This window comes from Xiphophorus hellerii, chromosome 17 (assembly GCF_003331165.1).
Source record: "Xiphophorus hellerii strain 12219 chromosome 17, Xiphophorus_hellerii-4.1, whole genome shotgun sequence".
NCBI classification, from domain to species: Eukaryota; Metazoa; Chordata; class Actinopteri; order Cyprinodontiformes; family Poeciliidae; genus Xiphophorus; species Xiphophorus hellerii.
Genome location: NC_045688.1, coordinates 17,258,993 through 17,276,221, shown reverse-complemented (window position 1 = coordinate 17,276,221; position 17,229 = coordinate 17,258,993). Strand labels below are relative to the sequence as shown.

Sequence of the window (17,229 nt, the reverse complement as noted above, 5' to 3'; positions counted from 1 at the left end):
TTTATTTGCATAAGACTTTCATTTTCATTGGAACTTCCGATAAAAAGTGTCTTTAATACAGAAATGTCATGTCGAAAATTAAAAGACGAATAAGGATGGGAAACCTTTTTATTGTAGTTACTTCCACCCTGTGACCAGCAGGTGGCATTATCAGTCGAAAATCAAATCCCAAAGCATCGCTTCAAGAAATGTGCAGAAAATGATAAGCAATGACAATTGTTTTTTTTGTTGAAAAAAACAACATTTTATTAAAGAAGTTTACGTTACTTTACGAGCTACCCAATGAATTTACAGAACCAGCCGGCGTTCAAGTCCTGACCCCAATTCAGTCAGGTTACCCTCATCAGAGAAATGTCCGCACCTTACCAAAGTTTACCTGCTCTGATGGGGGGGCAGGGAGAAAATGTGACTATTACCAAAAACCTGAAATATGTCCTCCACCTGCAGAAGTAAAAGATTTGTCACCGAACGGCAGTGCTGTCGAACACGTACCGATCGGCACCAAATGAACTGTTACTTTTGAAATATTGAAGAGAGACATGAGTCGTTGAAGCAGGTTTTTAAACCATCCCTGATGTTGGATCACGGCTCCCTCACTTCGTGATCTACATCCGAGACTCGTCTTGAGTAAATGTAGCGGACCCAACCTTAATGCTCGATCATCACACCTGGAACAGACGTGCTTCTGAAAAATAAGCTGTAAAAGTAAACGTCTTCTGACAAATACTTATTTAGACATTGATTTTTAAAAAAAAATTTTTTTAATGTAGAAATATGTACAATTTAGAAATAGGAAATAGTGACGAGATGCGAGGTTGTTTTTGTTTTGACGATTGTATTTAATGATAAGTCTCTGAGAAGGAAGGAACATTTACAGTTTAGAATGAAAAGGAACAAAACACATTTAAAATACTAATTAAGTCATTTCAGATTCCTTATTTTTTTGAAAACTATAAATAAATAAGTTATGAAGACTATTCAATGGATTAATTCTGCGCTTAGGTTCTCGGTAAATCCGAGGGTGCATCACTTGTGTGTCTTAGATCTCATATGATTGTGAACAAGCTAAACTGGCAGAGTATTCAGCTTTTATAAGGGCATACATCACTTTTTTTTTTTAATTGACAAGAATTTCATTGTTCGGCTGTTTACTTCCATGTTTTGTGCACAGATCAAATTCTTCCGTCAGTACAGACACTACGCTATCATCCACATAGACAATCGGTTCCTATTTTGAACGAATTATTCAAAAGACTGTTAACTTGAGAAAAACATTCGTAAAGGACCAATCTGTCTTGAAAAAGGAAAAAAAAAAAACATTAGAAGAGCTGATTGTAATTGATGTTTCACACTTTATATATCTTATTTGCTTTAACTCTGTAAATATGATATACGCCCTTTTGAGAGAAAGCGAAACATACACTGCCTGGCCAAAACTAAAAGTCGCCACCAAAAAATGGTCACACTCTCTAATATTTTGTTGGACCGCCTTTAGCTTTGATTACAGCCCGCATTCACTGTGGCATTGTTTCAATAAGCTTCTGCAGTCACAAGATTTATTTCCATCCAGTGTTGCATTAATCTTTCACCAAGATCTTGTATTGATGATGGGAGAGTCTGACCACTGCGCAAAGCCTTCTCCAGCACATCCCAAAGATTCTCAATGGGGTTAAGGTCTGGACTCTGTGGTGGCCAATCCATGTGTGAAAAAGATGTCTCATGCTCCCTGAACCACTCTTTCACAATGTGAGCCCCATGAATCCCGGCATTGTCATCTTGGAATATGCCCGTTCCATTTGGGAAGACAAAATCCATTGATGGAATAACCTGGTCATTCAGTATATTCAGGTAGTCAGCTGACCTCATTCTTTGGGCACACAATGTTGCTGAACCTAGACCTGACCAACTGCAGCAACCCCAGATCATAGCACTGCCCCCACAGGCTTGTACAGTAGGCACTAGGCATGATGGGTGCATCACTTCACCTGCCTCTCTTCTTACCCTGATGCGCCCATCACTCTGGAACAGAGTAAATCTGGACTCATCAGACCACATGACCCTCTTCCATTCCTCCAGAGTCCAATCTTTATGCTCCCTAGCAAACTGAAGCCTTTTTTTCTGGTTAGCCTTACTGATTAGAGGTTTTCTTACGGCTACACAGCTGTTCAATCCCAACCCCTTGAGTTCCCTTCGCATTGTGCGTGTGGAAATGCTTTTGCGTTCACAATTAAACATACTCCTGAGTTCTGCTGTTGTTTCTCTTCGATTTGACCAAACGTTTAAGTAATCGCCGATCACGATCATTCAGGATTTTTTTCCGACCACATTTCTTCCTGGAAGACGATGCTTCCCCACCATCCTTCCAGTTTTTAATGATGCGTTGGACGGTTCTTAACCCAATTCTAGTAGTTTCTGCAATCTCTTTAGATGTTTTCTCTGCTTGATGCATGCCAATGATTTGACCCTTCTTAAACAGACTAACGTCTTTTCCACGACCACAGGATGTGTGTTTTGCCATGGTTGTTTAAGAAATGAGGAGTTACTCATTGCAACAACAAAAACAACAAAAAGAGAACACAATGCTTCACCTGAAATATGACGGTGGCAGCATCAGGATCTGGGGTTACTTTTATTCTGAAGGAGTTCAGAATAAATTGAATGAAATCATGAGCAGTTCTAAACACTAATCAGCTTTGACCCTTGACCTTCAGCTGTCTAACAGGAACCTGGAGATGAGGAGGAAGTTTGGTTTTAGTCCTAACTTCATAAATCCAAAAGGTGACTCCACCAGACGTGCTGTGAGGCTTTGGACTGGCCTAACCAAAGTCCAGAGTTAAATCTGACAGAACAGCTGTGGAGCTCAGAGTTTCTCTCAATCTGGTAGATTTTGGGGAACTTTTGCTGTTGGGACTTGGGAGATATTGGCGAGTCAAGATGCTAGGTAGCCTCCTGAGCAAAGAAAACTCCTGGAAGTGATTCGAAAAGGTGCTTCAGCAAAGAGTCCCTTGATGTGCACAATTACGCAGCCAGGCTTCTGCAGCTTTTTAATTTTTCATATTCTCCCCCAGAACAGTGGTTTTTTAGCTAAAAAGAACAGGAGACATGTCACAAAATGATTTATTATTATTATCTATTGTATATCATAGCAATTTTACAGGGTTACTTCGATTTTTTTAATTATTATTATTTTAGAAATCTTTTGTTAAAGTAAACAAAAGTAAGACATGTTTCAGACTTAGCAGGCAGATATGAAAACATTCAAGAGGCTGTCATTTGATGGCTTAAAATAACTTTCCACTTTGTCCACTTTGGAAAGGCAGTGGCTGTAAATAATGCAGTTTGCACCAGCAGAGCTTTCCTCATCCCCATATCTACAGGCCCAGCATTAGACTAACATTTTGTTGTTTCAAGCGGCTAGCTCTCCTTCCATCTGCATATGTTTTCAAATCTGCTGTTTTCTTTTCTTTTCTATTTTTTTTAATTATTATTAAAATGGTCTTTTTTTTCCTTCTGCTCGTGTTGACACCATGTTTGCTCCTCTCTCCCTCGCCGACAGCATCTTTTCCCGTCCGTCGCATCTTCTATTTTTGGTCCGAGACGCATAAATTATTCACAATTTTTGCACGGACTTCCCGGCCGGAAAGCTATCAACGCGAGCTTTTGTGGGTCATCGCATTACACCTGAACATCCACCCCTGGCACTCACCAGGCTCACACGAAGGAAAGAAACGGCTCCAGTGGAATCGCGTGCCAGGAAGGCGCCGTAGTCACGTTGTTCACCGCACCGATGAAACAAAATGAAAACCCGGACGGTTTGATAAGCTTGTGATCATACATTAATTTACATCACCTTAAAGACAGAACACCCCAATGCAGTTCTCGTCACCTGGTTTTCACCGGCTACGTTAATTACACAAATTCACACACTGCCGATTCCACCTTTTCACTATTTGGTGAAAAAACAAATCTGAAGTGAAAATGGAAAGTGTCGGGTTAAATTAAGCGCGCCACTAAAACGACAAAAGATGCTTATAAAATGAGTGAAATGTTTGAATTTGAAAGAGATGTGCTGAAGCTACACGCTAACTGTAAACCTTTTAAAAAACATTAATTAAATGTTTATGAGTGCTTTTAGGCATGAAAAACTGGGAATGTCAGCCATCATTCCGATTAAAGTAAAACTATCTAACTAGCTAGCTACCTAGCTACAAGATCCATCTGTTAAGTAGCCAACTGCAGGCTGGGCAGGAGCAGACAGCCTGACTATTTAACTAGCTGAAATAAACTTGTTAGCTTGTTTGTTGCTCTTTAAAGAGCAGAGCGGCAAAAAGGTTTGCGCTCTAAGATTTTTAAAACTGCAAAAGTTAGTGTAGCTAGTGTTAAAGAATTTGAACGATTAGCCATGACTTGTGGAGCCACGAAAAATGGCAAATTCTGTCATGACCTCAAACATACGTTGATGCACAGAGCGGCCTAGCTAGGGTTTAGGGCTTCACGTAGAGCCAGGCTAGCTTGCTTAGCTTCTTCACATTTGCAAACTGCCTTTTTGGATGTTCTTTCATAAGATTATGTCAGGATTGTATTTGGAAACAGAAACTGACTCAGACTTTTCAACCACAAACACCTCATGTTAAGTGGCTTTCAGCTGCTGTTTTCATTGTCAAACCTCCTTCCACCAAGTGAGATTGCGCCTTCAGGTTGCTGTTGAGGAAGCTAACATCTTCTCAGTCTGCAATCTTCCCTTACAAGCAGCAGTCTGCACTCGGCTCTGAGAAACAGGTTTCAAGGGTAGACAAGGGACCAGGAATATCTGGACTTAAGGCTGCATGAGTTACAGCTCAGCAAATGAGTTTGTTACGCAACAGCTCAGTCAGCCCAGCTGGAGACCAGGGGGAGAGAGTAAGCCAGCTGAGCGAATGAGTGAGCCCAGGGACAGAGAGTAGAAGGCTGGAGAGAGAATAACAGCGAGTGAGCAGAGAGCGGGGCAGAATACAGCTGGATGCGGCTCGTACGCGGACGTGCTTTCCGTCTCTCACATCCCTTCTCTCTCTGTCATGCAGTGCGGCGAGATGATGGGGGGAAACACAGTTTGCTTCTGTCCACAAAGGGTTTGAAGTGAAGGGCATCAAGAAAAATAAAGAAAAAGAGGATAAGAAGAAAGCAACCAACATCCCCCCAGTGAAGGATTTTTCCTTTTTGTTTGCAGCCAGACTATGAGGCTGTGAGTTCGGGTCCTCGTCCCGCTTGCAGAGTTCTTCTTCTTCACCACCTGACACCATGCCACTGAGGGACAGATGGAGGAGCGGAGGCAGCTGCCTCTGGATGCTGCTGCTCCTGCCCATGCTCTGCTGTCTGGTTCTGGCACAGGGCTCCACGCCGAGCCCAGAGGACAGCCGGTCCATCACTGCCGCGATGCTGCCGGAGGACTGGACCAACACCATGGTGCCACTGCAGCCGGACCTGCAGACCGTAGCCCAAACACCCACAGAGGAGCCGGCGGAGGCGCCGACGGAAGACCAGACGGAGGCGCCGACGGAGATGCAGACTCAGGTCTTCACCAACAACTACACAGGTTGGGTCTTCCACTAGTCAGCCACTTGTGTAGTGTTTTCTGCAATTTTTTTTTCTTCTTCAAACTTGGTTTAAGTTTATTTTAAAATGTGTTGTGACTTTTGACTCTCACACTAAAACGATGGTCTTGGTGTGGCAAAGCCCGGCGTTAACCTGAAGCAGTCCGCAGTCACAGTGATGCCACCTGGGAAAATCAAGTTCTCATTGGGGAGTTCAGCAAATGCAAAACTTTCCACAACTGAAAAAAAACACTACATGAAATATAAATACACATTTATACATTTGGCTGAAACATTTAAACTAATTCTCATCAGAACAACACCGACTGTTTCCAGTGCTCTGCAGAGCGGTCTGTCCTCTACAATCTTGCTCATACAAACATCCACTTTCCTCCATAAGGACTATCACCTCATCCTTAGTTTTTACTCATTTTTAAAATATCCGCATCTTTTTAAGGGTGCATTATCACAAGCCCTGTTTAGACAACTTTAATCAAACTCTAGTTCGTTTGTCTTGAATTCCGGTTTGTTTGGTGAGGTGTGAATGTGCAATCCAACTCTGATGGGGACCAAAAAAGCTAACTGGTCCGCCTGCAAATGTAAGTTTCTGTTTGGTTGAAGTGAACTCTGGTGCGGTTTGAATGCGCAATGTGAACGTCAAGCTGACCAGAGACCGCTTCAAAAGAAGGAAGCAGGCTGTAGCGCAGGGCATTCTGGGTAAATACAACCGAAACAAACGCGCAAGTCTAGCGCTACATGGAGAAATGGCTTGTGGTCTTTCGCCAAAGATGAAAGAGAAATCCTACAGCCACTAAAATCTGACGCCACTCTTATTTCTGTTTGTATTTTGTGAAGAAGGAAGTTGCGTTCGGCGTCTTCTTCAGACGTTTTAGTGTTGTTTCCTTCAGTGGTTCTTGGTGCAGCGCCACCACAGCCCAGGGGGTGAACAGATTTTTTTATAGGGTTTGGTTCATTTGACACAGTGCAGTGTGAAATTGAACAAATATTACAATTTTGGTCCCCAATCGAACCGAATCTACCGACTATCATGTGCAAAAAAACACCCCAACAACCAACTTCCACCATAAACCTGAAAAGCCGAGCTACTCTCTAACATCTGGTTAATGCTAGCCATTTCTGGAATTAAGAACGATTACAACCCCCCAAACATCCCCCACACACACATATGTAATCCTGTCATCTTAATTTTGACCCTGAAAACAGATGACGAATAAAGACGTATCAAAATTATTATAAAGGGAAACACAAATCAAAGTTTTATATGAAACCCGAACATTTTTTAGAACCAAACAGTGAATCTAACTTGAAACGGTACTCCACAAACACTGATATCTTTAAAAACGACACAAAAAATGTCTCAGAAGTATATACCGGCTAATACAACTTTTGTCCGTGCAAAAAAAAAAAAAAAAGTGTAACTGACTATTTTAAGAGAGTTAAACATCTATTCTGCTTTTTAATGCCATGATGATGTTTTTAGAGAATCGAACAGCTTTTAATCAAAACCCAACAGCTAAACAAATTGTTAGTATAGTGGTGAGTATCCCCGCCTGTCACGCGGGAGACCGGGGTTCGATTCCCCGACGGGGAGTGAAGTTTGTTTCAGGTCCCTCTTGATCTCAACGGGGTTTGATTAAATAAAGGAATATTTAATTTCACCATCAGGTTGATATTTCACATGTAAGAGCACTTGCTGATCTGCTAACTGGGACAGCAATGAGTGGGAATGGCGTGCCATCAGACCTGAGTGCTTCTTAGTTCTTAATGAGGTTCTTTCTTAGTTTTAGAGCTGAAAGTGTTCAGGAGGTACGTTGGAGGTGAGGCGCCGGAGTTCGCGTGCTTGTTGTCAGCGGCGGTGTGCTTCAGGTGGAAAACAATTCATTAAAACTGGAGCTGTTCAGGCTGAAGGGAACGCTGCAGCGCCGCTCGCATGACTTCACTTCCACTGGAGCATGAGCTTCCACTCTCCTTCCTTCCTTCTTTCCTTCCTTCCTTCCTTCCTTCCTTCTCCCAACGCGCGTCTCTCTTTCTCTGTCAATGCGTCACCTTCTCGTTTTTCCTCCTTTTCCGTCATTTCGTCTTCTGTCCTGTTTTTTTTTTTTTTTTCCCGTGGCCACGTCGTCACGTGTTTAAGTGAACTGCCCAAAGCGGATACATTTTTTTTATTTTTTAAAGCGGGGACTCTCACGTGCTCGGTACACACTCGTTCACTCACAAACACAAGAAACGGACGCTCAGGCCGCAGAAATCTTCTTAAAGGTTTAGAGAGTAAACACGGTTGCTTATTTCATAATGGCAGCTTTCTGTCTAACCGAGCCAAAGTAAGCACTTTATGCTTTAACAGCACGCGCGCAAAGAGATCAGCTGGCTTGCCACATTTGCACCACGTGCGTGCTCGAGCTTCGGCTGTGAGGTCATTTCCGAACATTTAAAATCCCGAAGCTGTGATTAACATCACAGCGTTCGTCGGACGGTAAAAACTACTTTGCTTTGTTCAGATTTCATTTGCTTCGTTTTGAAGCTGTTCTTTGGCTTTAGAGTCGGATTGCAGCAGCAACGCTGGGTTTATGTTTGGGACTTTTTTTTTTGTGGTCATTTTTAAATTGGCTTCCTGTACAGAACAATTAATTCCAATTAAATGGGCTGTCAGAAAGGCTTTTTCACCACTGGACCCCAGGGATTCTGGAACAAATGAAAGACAGTCAGAGCTATTTCCCAAGGAGTGGGAAAACTTTCCCTAATAGGCCTATATTTATTATTTTTTAAAAGTAATCACAGGGTCACGCAGTACTATTTACACAACTTGGACTCATTTTTTTGTGGTGGCTTTTTGTCTGCGTGTTGTTATAGTTTACAAAGCGGTGAAGAATATTTGCTCTGTTACAGATTTCTTTTATTTTTGTTTAGCCACATCAGATTTGAATGCTTCACGCCACTGAAAAATTGTATTATCTGATTACTGCCTGTTCAGTAGAATCATGACATTTGCTAAATGGAACTTGTCTGACAACATGATGGCGGCTCAAAACTTCAAAAAGTGGCAAATGTTTCAGATAAAGTAGAAACAAAGTTAAAAGTTTTGGTGCTAGGATGAGGTGTTTTTTTTTTGTTTGTTTGGTTTTTTTTTTTTTTTGGCCGCATCAAAATTAGTGTATTCTGAAAAGTTGCAATGGAAACGCTTAACTTTACATAAGTCATGTGATCAACAACCAGATTTTAACACTGGTGGAAATGACGAAGAAGACGACAGGAAGTGGTAGGAGAGCGATGAGTCAGCATGTTTTAATGACTCATTGTGTGAACAAACTTATTCACATGTGAATTTAATTGTGTCCCTTATTTAATGGAAACACAGAAAGTGCGAAATTGTGCTTTGTGCCGACAAAGTTTTGCGCATGCTTGCAATGGAAATGCAGCAGCTGTTGTTCAGTGGAACCGACAGAACTGGATACAAACTCTCGTATTGGTAGATCGTTGAGAAACCTCCTTCACTCTGAGGCAGAATCCAGAACTTCACGCGGCATCAAAGTTCATTTTTCCAGTTTGGAATGCAGACTTTCACAATTTTTGGAGAAAATGGATCATAAGTCTGGGCGAAGCCATGATTCTCAGTCACAAAACAATGAAAGTCTCCCTCCAGTCAGCCTATTCCCCTACCAGGGGGAATAGATTGCTGTAGAGTGCGGTAGAGAAAGGTTAGGTCTGTTGTGAATAAAGCAAAGCTGTCAATGTACCGGACTCTCTAAATTCTGACGTTCACCTATATTCCCAAGAGTTGGATCATGACCAAAAGAACCAGATCTCATATATAAGCAGCTATAATGCGCTTCTTTCATTGGGTGGATCCTTACAGATAAGCGAGTTCCTTCACCCAGGTAAGTCTTGGCGCAGAGTTACTTCTTCTCAGCATCAAAATGGGTCAGGTGATGATGCTATCTTGGGCTCCTCCCTGTGGAAGTTTTCCAGTACATAAGGCAGACCCAAAACTTCATGGAGAGACAATGAACGGATGGACGGACAGGCGGCTGGATGGATGGATGGACTGGGATTCTTCAGGTAACACCTGTTCTAACTCGAATAAATCAAATGAATGACTTATTAACAGGCCTTAGTAAAAATTCATAGAGTAGGGCGTGCCGTGGTGGCGTAGGGGTTAGCGCGACCCGTATTTGGAGGCCTTGAGTCCTCGACGCGGCCGTCGCGGGTTCGACTCCCGGACCCGACGACATTTGCCGCATGTCTTCCCCCCTCTCCTTCCCTGTTTCCTGTCAGCCTACTGTGATTTAAGGGACACTAGAGCCCACAAAAAGACCCCCTGGAGGGGTAAAAAAAAAAAAATTCATAGAGTTCCAGGAAGTAATTTCTCTAAAAGTTTCTTGTGGATGCCTGGTTGGTAAAACCCTCGCTTGGTGTTGGTTTGCTTGGTGTCCTGGTGTTCCAGATTAGTAGCAGGCGACCTTCTGATAAGTAGTGTTTATTTCAGCTTTAGAGATGCGCTAAGCTGCGACATTAACACGGTAACACAACCTATTGACCTCAACAGTGTAGGCGAGAGGTAATGTTAGTGCTAATCCCCACATGAGGCCTCTCACTGACTGAACTATCTTTAATCTGTCCTGCCAGCAGTTCACTCATCTCATCTCATCTTTTACTTTTTTTAAAATTTTATTTCAGAACTAGGTTTCCTTAAACTTGATTTTTCTGTTTCCAGATATTAGTCACCCAACTCCTTTGCTGATTCTAGATTCTAGGCATAGCAAGGTTCCCTGTTGCTGCTGTTAAAAGCTGAATAATTTAACAGTACCATAAATACTGACCAAAAAAAAAAAAAAAAGAATTCAGATTTAGACTCATCCGCATGACAGTAAGCTGCTTATTCTTCGCTCTGAGTCCAGTAGGATGTTTGGCCAAAAGACTTGCATGTGGAAGCTAACCCTTTACCGGGGTTTCAGTCAAATGAGTTTATGCATAAAGCCAATTAGCCTTCTCTATTTCAGTTTTTTTCTAGTACTACCAATCCTGCTGACATGTTAACACACAGCAGAACGGATTTTCTCTCTGGAAGCAGATGTATGTTAAAGCCAATTACCTTTGTCCATTCAAGGTTTTCTATTCTTGGTGCTGATGCAAGACTTTGTGCTTGAGTTTCACCTTAGCGTCCAAAACAAGGACTGTGGACCACAAGTTTTGTTGCAACATAACTGGGAATGTATATTTAAAAAAAACAAACAACAACAAGAAAACAGCTTCTCAAAACCTATCAGGAGTTTAATTCTTCGATTTTTACCCTTTTGTTGCTTTTACAAATCAATCTGTGTGTGCAATTGGTTTCAATCGGGCAGCATCACCTTGTTGACTTCAAATAATTTCTGTGTAGCTCTAGCTAGATGTTATGGGTTATTGTCTTGCTGGAAAATAAATGTTCTCTTAAAGCTGTAACTGTAGCCAGAAACACTAATAGTGTGACAACACGCGTCTGGTTTACATTCAGACTATGTGGAGGCACGACGAGGGCCCGTCGTGGCATCAGATGCGTCAAGCTGATCCAATGCGTCCGATAAATAAGCCGGCAACAGAAAACAACGGCTAGAGAGATTTTGACGCACCCTCGACACACCTCCACAAGGACTTTAGATGTAAACCAGACACACCTGATGCGTAAAACACTGTAGAGCAACATGTCAAGCATCTGCATTCAAAGTGCATACGGGTCGAACTTCAAGCGTCAGACACGTTTTTGGCGTGTGTGATGCGTTTGGTGTGAACACACCATAATGAACCAGTGAACGGACCTTCCAGAACCAGCGGTCTCTATATATTAGACACAGACACATAAACTGCTCTGAAAAAAAATTGTAAATTAAAATGTATCCATTTACTGACTGTTATTCAGACAACACTTACATTAAGCAACAACTAAAACTAATCACAATAAAAGTGCTATTTTCTCTGTTTACGCTATTTTACCACATATTTCAGCTGCCTGAAATCACCTGTTCCCCACACACAACATGGGAGATAATTATTTTTCTCACAATCTCTTTAACTGTTCTTAGTCCTCTCTTCATCAGCAACAAATCCTGTGAATTTAGTAATATTTACTCTTTATTTATCAAACTTACTTGGGGGGGAACCATATATTTTAGCCACTTGACAAAATGTGTTCCCCCTCCATGACATGGGACTTAATTGTTTTTTCACAAACTCTTTAACTATGTTGATTCCTCTCTTCGTCAATAAGACATGGTTGTTCGGGTGTTTGTTCTTCCAATTAATAACTGACATATTAATCATATTAATACAAATCCAAACACATTATAACTATGAACTTCAGTACGCTCTATTTTAGTGCAGAATTTCGCATCATTTTTCACATCTTTAGGAAATAAAAATGAGTTCCGATTGTTTTCAGCTCCCTCACTGCACAAACACAAAATCTCACCAAGTAGTTTTGGTCCAGTTTGTTGTGCAAACATCTTAGTACATTTAAGATAAGACACAACTAAATTATGAGTAGCTTTTCAGGAAGATATAGGAGCTTGTTTTAATTCCTTAATATGGATGGAAAAAATATTAGTTCCATTGGCAGATTATTTCACTTATAACTGGAGAAAAATGTTTTGTTTTAAGTATCATATTCTGTCAATGGAACTAATAATTCTTCAGCAATTTTAAGGAATTATTTACTTAAACAAGCTTCTATGTCTTGCTTAAAAGTCGCTTATTGGTCAGTTTTGTCTTATTTTAAGCGTACTAAGATATTTTCATTAGAAACTGGACAAAAAAAAAAATACTTGGTAAAATTTTGCCTTCAAAATTCAACTTTACTGATCCCAAAGGGAAATTAAATGTTGTTGTAACTCATATAGATTGGGTTAATGATAACATTACCCAAACCACAAATTTCAGTGATTACATTCAAACTAATCAAACTCAATTTCTCAGAAAATAATCCTAAATAATAACTAATTAAAACGGCTTTTAAACACAGAAATAGTCTAATTATGGTAAGGCTGAACGCTGCGAAAGTGACTCAACAGGCTGTTGCTAGGTAACCAAAGAATGAGTGAGTTGCTAGGTAACCAAAGAGTGAGAACATTATTTGATTCCACCAACCTTGCTTAGCTAGAGAGAGGTTGTCCATTTTCATATCCAGTGAGCGGATAATGGCCAGAAAGAGAGTCGGACTTGGTGGCTTCCTATATGCATCAGCTGGGTCAACCGGCCCGCCCGTTTCCCCTTTTTCTGTTTTTGGGCACAATGTTTCCGTTTGACCGTTGGCCCTCGCACCCAGCTGTGCCAGTCCATTGTCCTCAAGAGCCGCTGTCTCCCAAGTGCGGATTTAAGCCTTGGTGATATGTTACCAGCTCAACTGTCTCCTGTAGCCATCAGCTAAGCCGAGCTGCATTCAGCCATAAAGTTCGTTTTTATTCAAACTTCAGCAGTTTTCTAGTTGTTCTGCTGAGGTAGTGACATCAATTTGTGACATCAATTTGTGACATCACACAAATTGATGTCACAAAGAGTGATGCACACTTTGCATCACAACGCTGCACTCTTGAACTCTACGGTCACAACCATTGCAGAAAGGAGAGAGAGAGGAAGTAGAAGGATTGTATCCGAACAAGAGATTGACAACGAAAGCATTTCAAGATAATAATAAAGGAATAACTTTTGGATTTGTTCAGACTAAACAGATTAACAATGAATCAGAGCAGTAAAGCGTCGTGTTCTGATTCTGACCAACAGACTTCAGCTAGAGAGACTCAGAAGGAGCTGAGCTACGAGGAGCTGAAGATAAAAGTTGTCAACATGGAAAAAGCTACACATGATAAAGACAAGCTGCTTCAGGCGAAAGATGAGGAATTAAAAAAACTGCTCGACATAAACAGAGCTTTAAAGGAGGATAACGACATACTGGAGCAGAAAACCACTGACTTGGATCTGAAAAACACTGTCCTGGAGAAGGAAAAGACTGCCTTAGAAAAGGAAAAAAATAACCTGAAGCAGGAGAACACCACCCTGGAGACGGAAAAGACTGCTCTGCAGCAGAAAATCACCACCCTGGGGCGGAAATACACTGCCTTGGCCAAGGAAAACAATGACCTGAAGGAGGAAAACTTCTTTTTCAACCAGGTGAACACCATCTTGGAGAAGGAAAATACCTTATTCAAGCAGGAAAGACCCTCAATTGAGACGAAAATGAACACCCTGGAGCAGGACAACATCGCCCTGAAGCAGGAAAACACCACCCTGCTGCAGAAAAACACAGCCTTGGAAAAGAGAAAAAAAGTCCTGAAGAAGGAAAACTCAGTTTTCAGACAGGTAAACATCATCTTGGAGTCGGAAAACGTCTACTATGAGCAGAGAAGAACCTCCTTTGAGCAGAGATGCACCTACTTGGAGCAGGTAAACACCAACCTGAAGCAGAGGATCACAGCTCTGAATCAAAAAAGCACTGCATTGGAGGAAATAATCACAGCCTTGGAGATGGAAAAAGCCGCCCTGGAGGAGAAAAGCACCATCTTTGAGAATATGAGCACTGACCTGCAGCTTAAAGTGGTAGAGCTGAGCCATTGCCTGAGGGTCAGAATGGAACAGCTGAACCAGCAGCCATCAGAGGAAACCCACGAAGACATCCAATCAGTTTCAGACCAGCCGCCTGTATTGAGTCGTGTGATCGGAGGCTTCTCCAATAAACTTCTGAAAATGTGTATTGACACTCTCAGGTATTGGTATGAAAGATTGAAGTTCTAAATAAAGAAGTGTCATGAGGGCTCCAAGCTTTAATCGATGGCAGAAAAGCTTGAGGACAACAGGACTGCGGTGTCAGGGGAAGCTTGACACTTGGGGGTTGATGGCGGAAGAGCTTAACGCTTGAAAGATGTTGGCAGGAGAGTTTGAGGCCCGCAGGACTGCGGTGCCACGGGAACTTGAGGACATCGAATTCTGGTCTCCTTTGTCGCCAGATCATAGAGTTATATTATGAACTCTAGTTTTGTTTTTATTTTAGTTAGGCGTCAGATGAGATGCTTGGGGCCAGCAGTGTCTCCTGGCCTGCCTCCAGGGCTTTGTAGCGAGCCCCGTTGGTCTCCAGGCTGACCTCCAGGGCTTCGTAACGAGTCCTGTCGGTCTCCCGGACTGCCTTCGGGGTTTCATAACAAGTCTTGTTGGTTTCCGGGCTGACCTCAGGGATTAGTAGCGAGTCCTGTTGGTCTCGCGACCTGCCTCCAGAGCTTCGTAACGAGTCCTGTCGGTCTCCCGGACTGCCTTCGGGGTTTCATAACAAGTCTTGTTGGTTTCCGGGCTGACCTCAGGGATTAGTAGCGAGTCCTGTTGGTCTCGCGACCTGCCTCCAGGGCTTCATAGCGAGTCCTGTCGGTCTCGCAGCCTGCCTCCAGGGGTTCGTGGCAAGTCCCGTTGGTCTCCAGGCTGACCTCCAGGGCTTCATAGCGAGTCCTGTCGGCTGGGCCGGATTTTAGCAGGGGCTTACCGGGGCTGCAGCCCGGGGCCCCGGCATTTCGGGGGCCCCGAAGGATGTTTTATATTTTTGTGAATGGATAGTGTCAGAATTTAATCAATGACTACGATGATTTCGACAGCACCGATAAAAAATGTTCCAATTTGTTCTGGCAAACGTCCATCTTGAATGCTTGCTTGTTATTGGTCCACTTTTGACGCATCTTACGCATTGGGGAGGAGGAGCGTCAAGGGAATATTAGTTTACAATGGCGGACAACAGAAAATATGACAGCGGAGCGCAGAAAAGAAGGAAGAGAAAAGAAAAAGAGCATCGCGCCAAACAAAATGCCTAAACTGACAGGCTTTTTTCAACCTGTTAGCGGAGATGGAGCAGAAACATCATCATCCCCCGCTACTCGAACCCTTAGCTATGCTAACACCGGCACTAAGATCCAGCCAGAACCTTTAACCGTGACTGAGTCGGTGGCTGGACTGGCGTCTGTGGAGTCAGAGTCGGTGGAAGCGGGATCTTCTTCCGCAGATGGAAAGACGACTGTGGATCCGTCCAGTACCGATCCGGCGCATTGGGGGGAAATTGACGAGTCCGTGCGAGCTTACTGGGCTGAGCGAGGACCGGAGAGCTGTCAAAATATGAATGTTGGCTTTCGAGCATCAGGACGGGTGGACAAGCATCAAAAGCGTCACTTCTCCAAATCTCACTTTAAACGCAAGATGTTAAATGGTGAGTACATCGAAAGACCGTGGCTGCTCTACTCTCCATCCACCGGAGCTGCGTTTTGTTTTGCATGCCGCATTTTCAGCAATGCTAATACTCAGTCAAACTTTGAGACTGGTTTCAGTGACTGGAAGCACGCAACTGAACGCATGAGAGAGCATGAAAACAGCGAACATCATAGAAAAGCAACGCTGACATATGTTTCACTTGCAGCAGCCAGCGGGAGGATAGACACAGAACTGCAGAAACAATTTGAATCTGAGTGTTCATATTGGACTGAAGGGTTGAGAAGAGTTGTGTCTGTTGTCAAGTTTTTAGCAGAGAGGGGACTGGCTCTGAGAGGAGCCAGTGACAAATTTGGAAGAACTGATAATGGGAATTATCTGGGAATACTGGAGTTAATCAGCGAGTTTGATCCTTTTCTGAAGTCTCACATAGAGAAATATGGAAATGCAGGTTCAGGGAAACCCTCACATCTTTCTTCCCAAACATGTGAGGAATTTATTCAGCTGATGGGTGATCGTGTTCTATCAGAAATAGTGAGTGAAGTAAAAATGGCAAAGTTTCAAACTTTTCAGGGTTGAGTATTGTTTTCTTATTTGGTTTGCGTTTCAGTAAATGTAGGTCGTGTTTGTGGTTCGAGTTCCTACAGAGAAGTTGAATGCAAAAGTGTCATTAATAAATGGAAATCTGTATTTTGTTCTTCGTGTTTTTCAAGATGTTCTCTGTAAAAACCTTGGTCTAGAAGATGAAAATTGTTCATCTGCTTTTATTGAGAACCGGGGGCTGTAAAAAATCCTTCAGAGGGCAGCACTTTGGACTTACCTGGGTCAGGATATTCTCTGAAAACTACAGTATGCCTGATCTCTTTTTTCCAGAAGATATTGTTTATATCCATGTTCTGTCTGACTGGCAGAGAAGCACTTTTTTGACATTTATTTCCTCCACTATTTACCAAGAACTTTAAAACCAAAGAAAAAGTTTGAGTTTTGATATATTCCACTTGTACTTATATGGACTTGTAAATGCTGGAGATATTTGTAGAAATATTGTTTTACTCGCTTTGCTTTGTAAAAGTATATTTGAGCATTGCACTTTCTTGCACTCAATCTGTTTTATAGTTTGTGTTGAAGTCCAGGCAACAATAACTATTCAGTGATTTTATTTTGTGATGCAAGCATCATATTCTAGTTTCAACCCCAACATGTGGTTTAGTCTTTCTAGAAAAGAGTTCAGAGTTGTTTGTAGTTTGTGACAACTGGCTTATTAAAGTTGTAAGTTGTCAAAACTTACTGTTCGGTCATTTTCTGCTCATCCTCTAAAACAAAACACATACAATATATATATATATATATATATATATATATATATATATATATTTTTTTTTTGACTCTAGCCCAGGGGCCCCCATCCTGACTCCAGCCCAGGGGCCCCATCCTC

The 17,229-nt window shown here is 42.2% G+C and overlaps 1 protein-coding gene across 6 annotated transcripts in view; it reads left to right on the top strand.

The window, feature by feature from the left end:
* LOC116736808 (sushi domain-containing protein 3) overlaps positions 1-17,229 on the top strand; it is a 41,800-nt gene that overhangs the window by 12,717 nt on the left and 11,854 nt on the right. For 2 of the 6 annotated variants that reach the window (XM_032589594.1, XM_032589593.1), the window contains exon 2: positions 5,061-5,572. In XM_032589594.1, coding sequence (XP_032445485.1) covers positions 5,278-5,572 — 295 coding nt within the window. In that variant the 5' untranslated portion in view covers positions 5,061-5,277. Of the gene's footprint in view, positions 1-5,060; positions 5,573-14,955; positions 15,796-17,229 lie in introns of those variants that run through there. The other 4 variants (XM_032589596.1, XM_032589595.1, XM_032589592.1 and 1 more) reach the window with 3 other exon arrangements.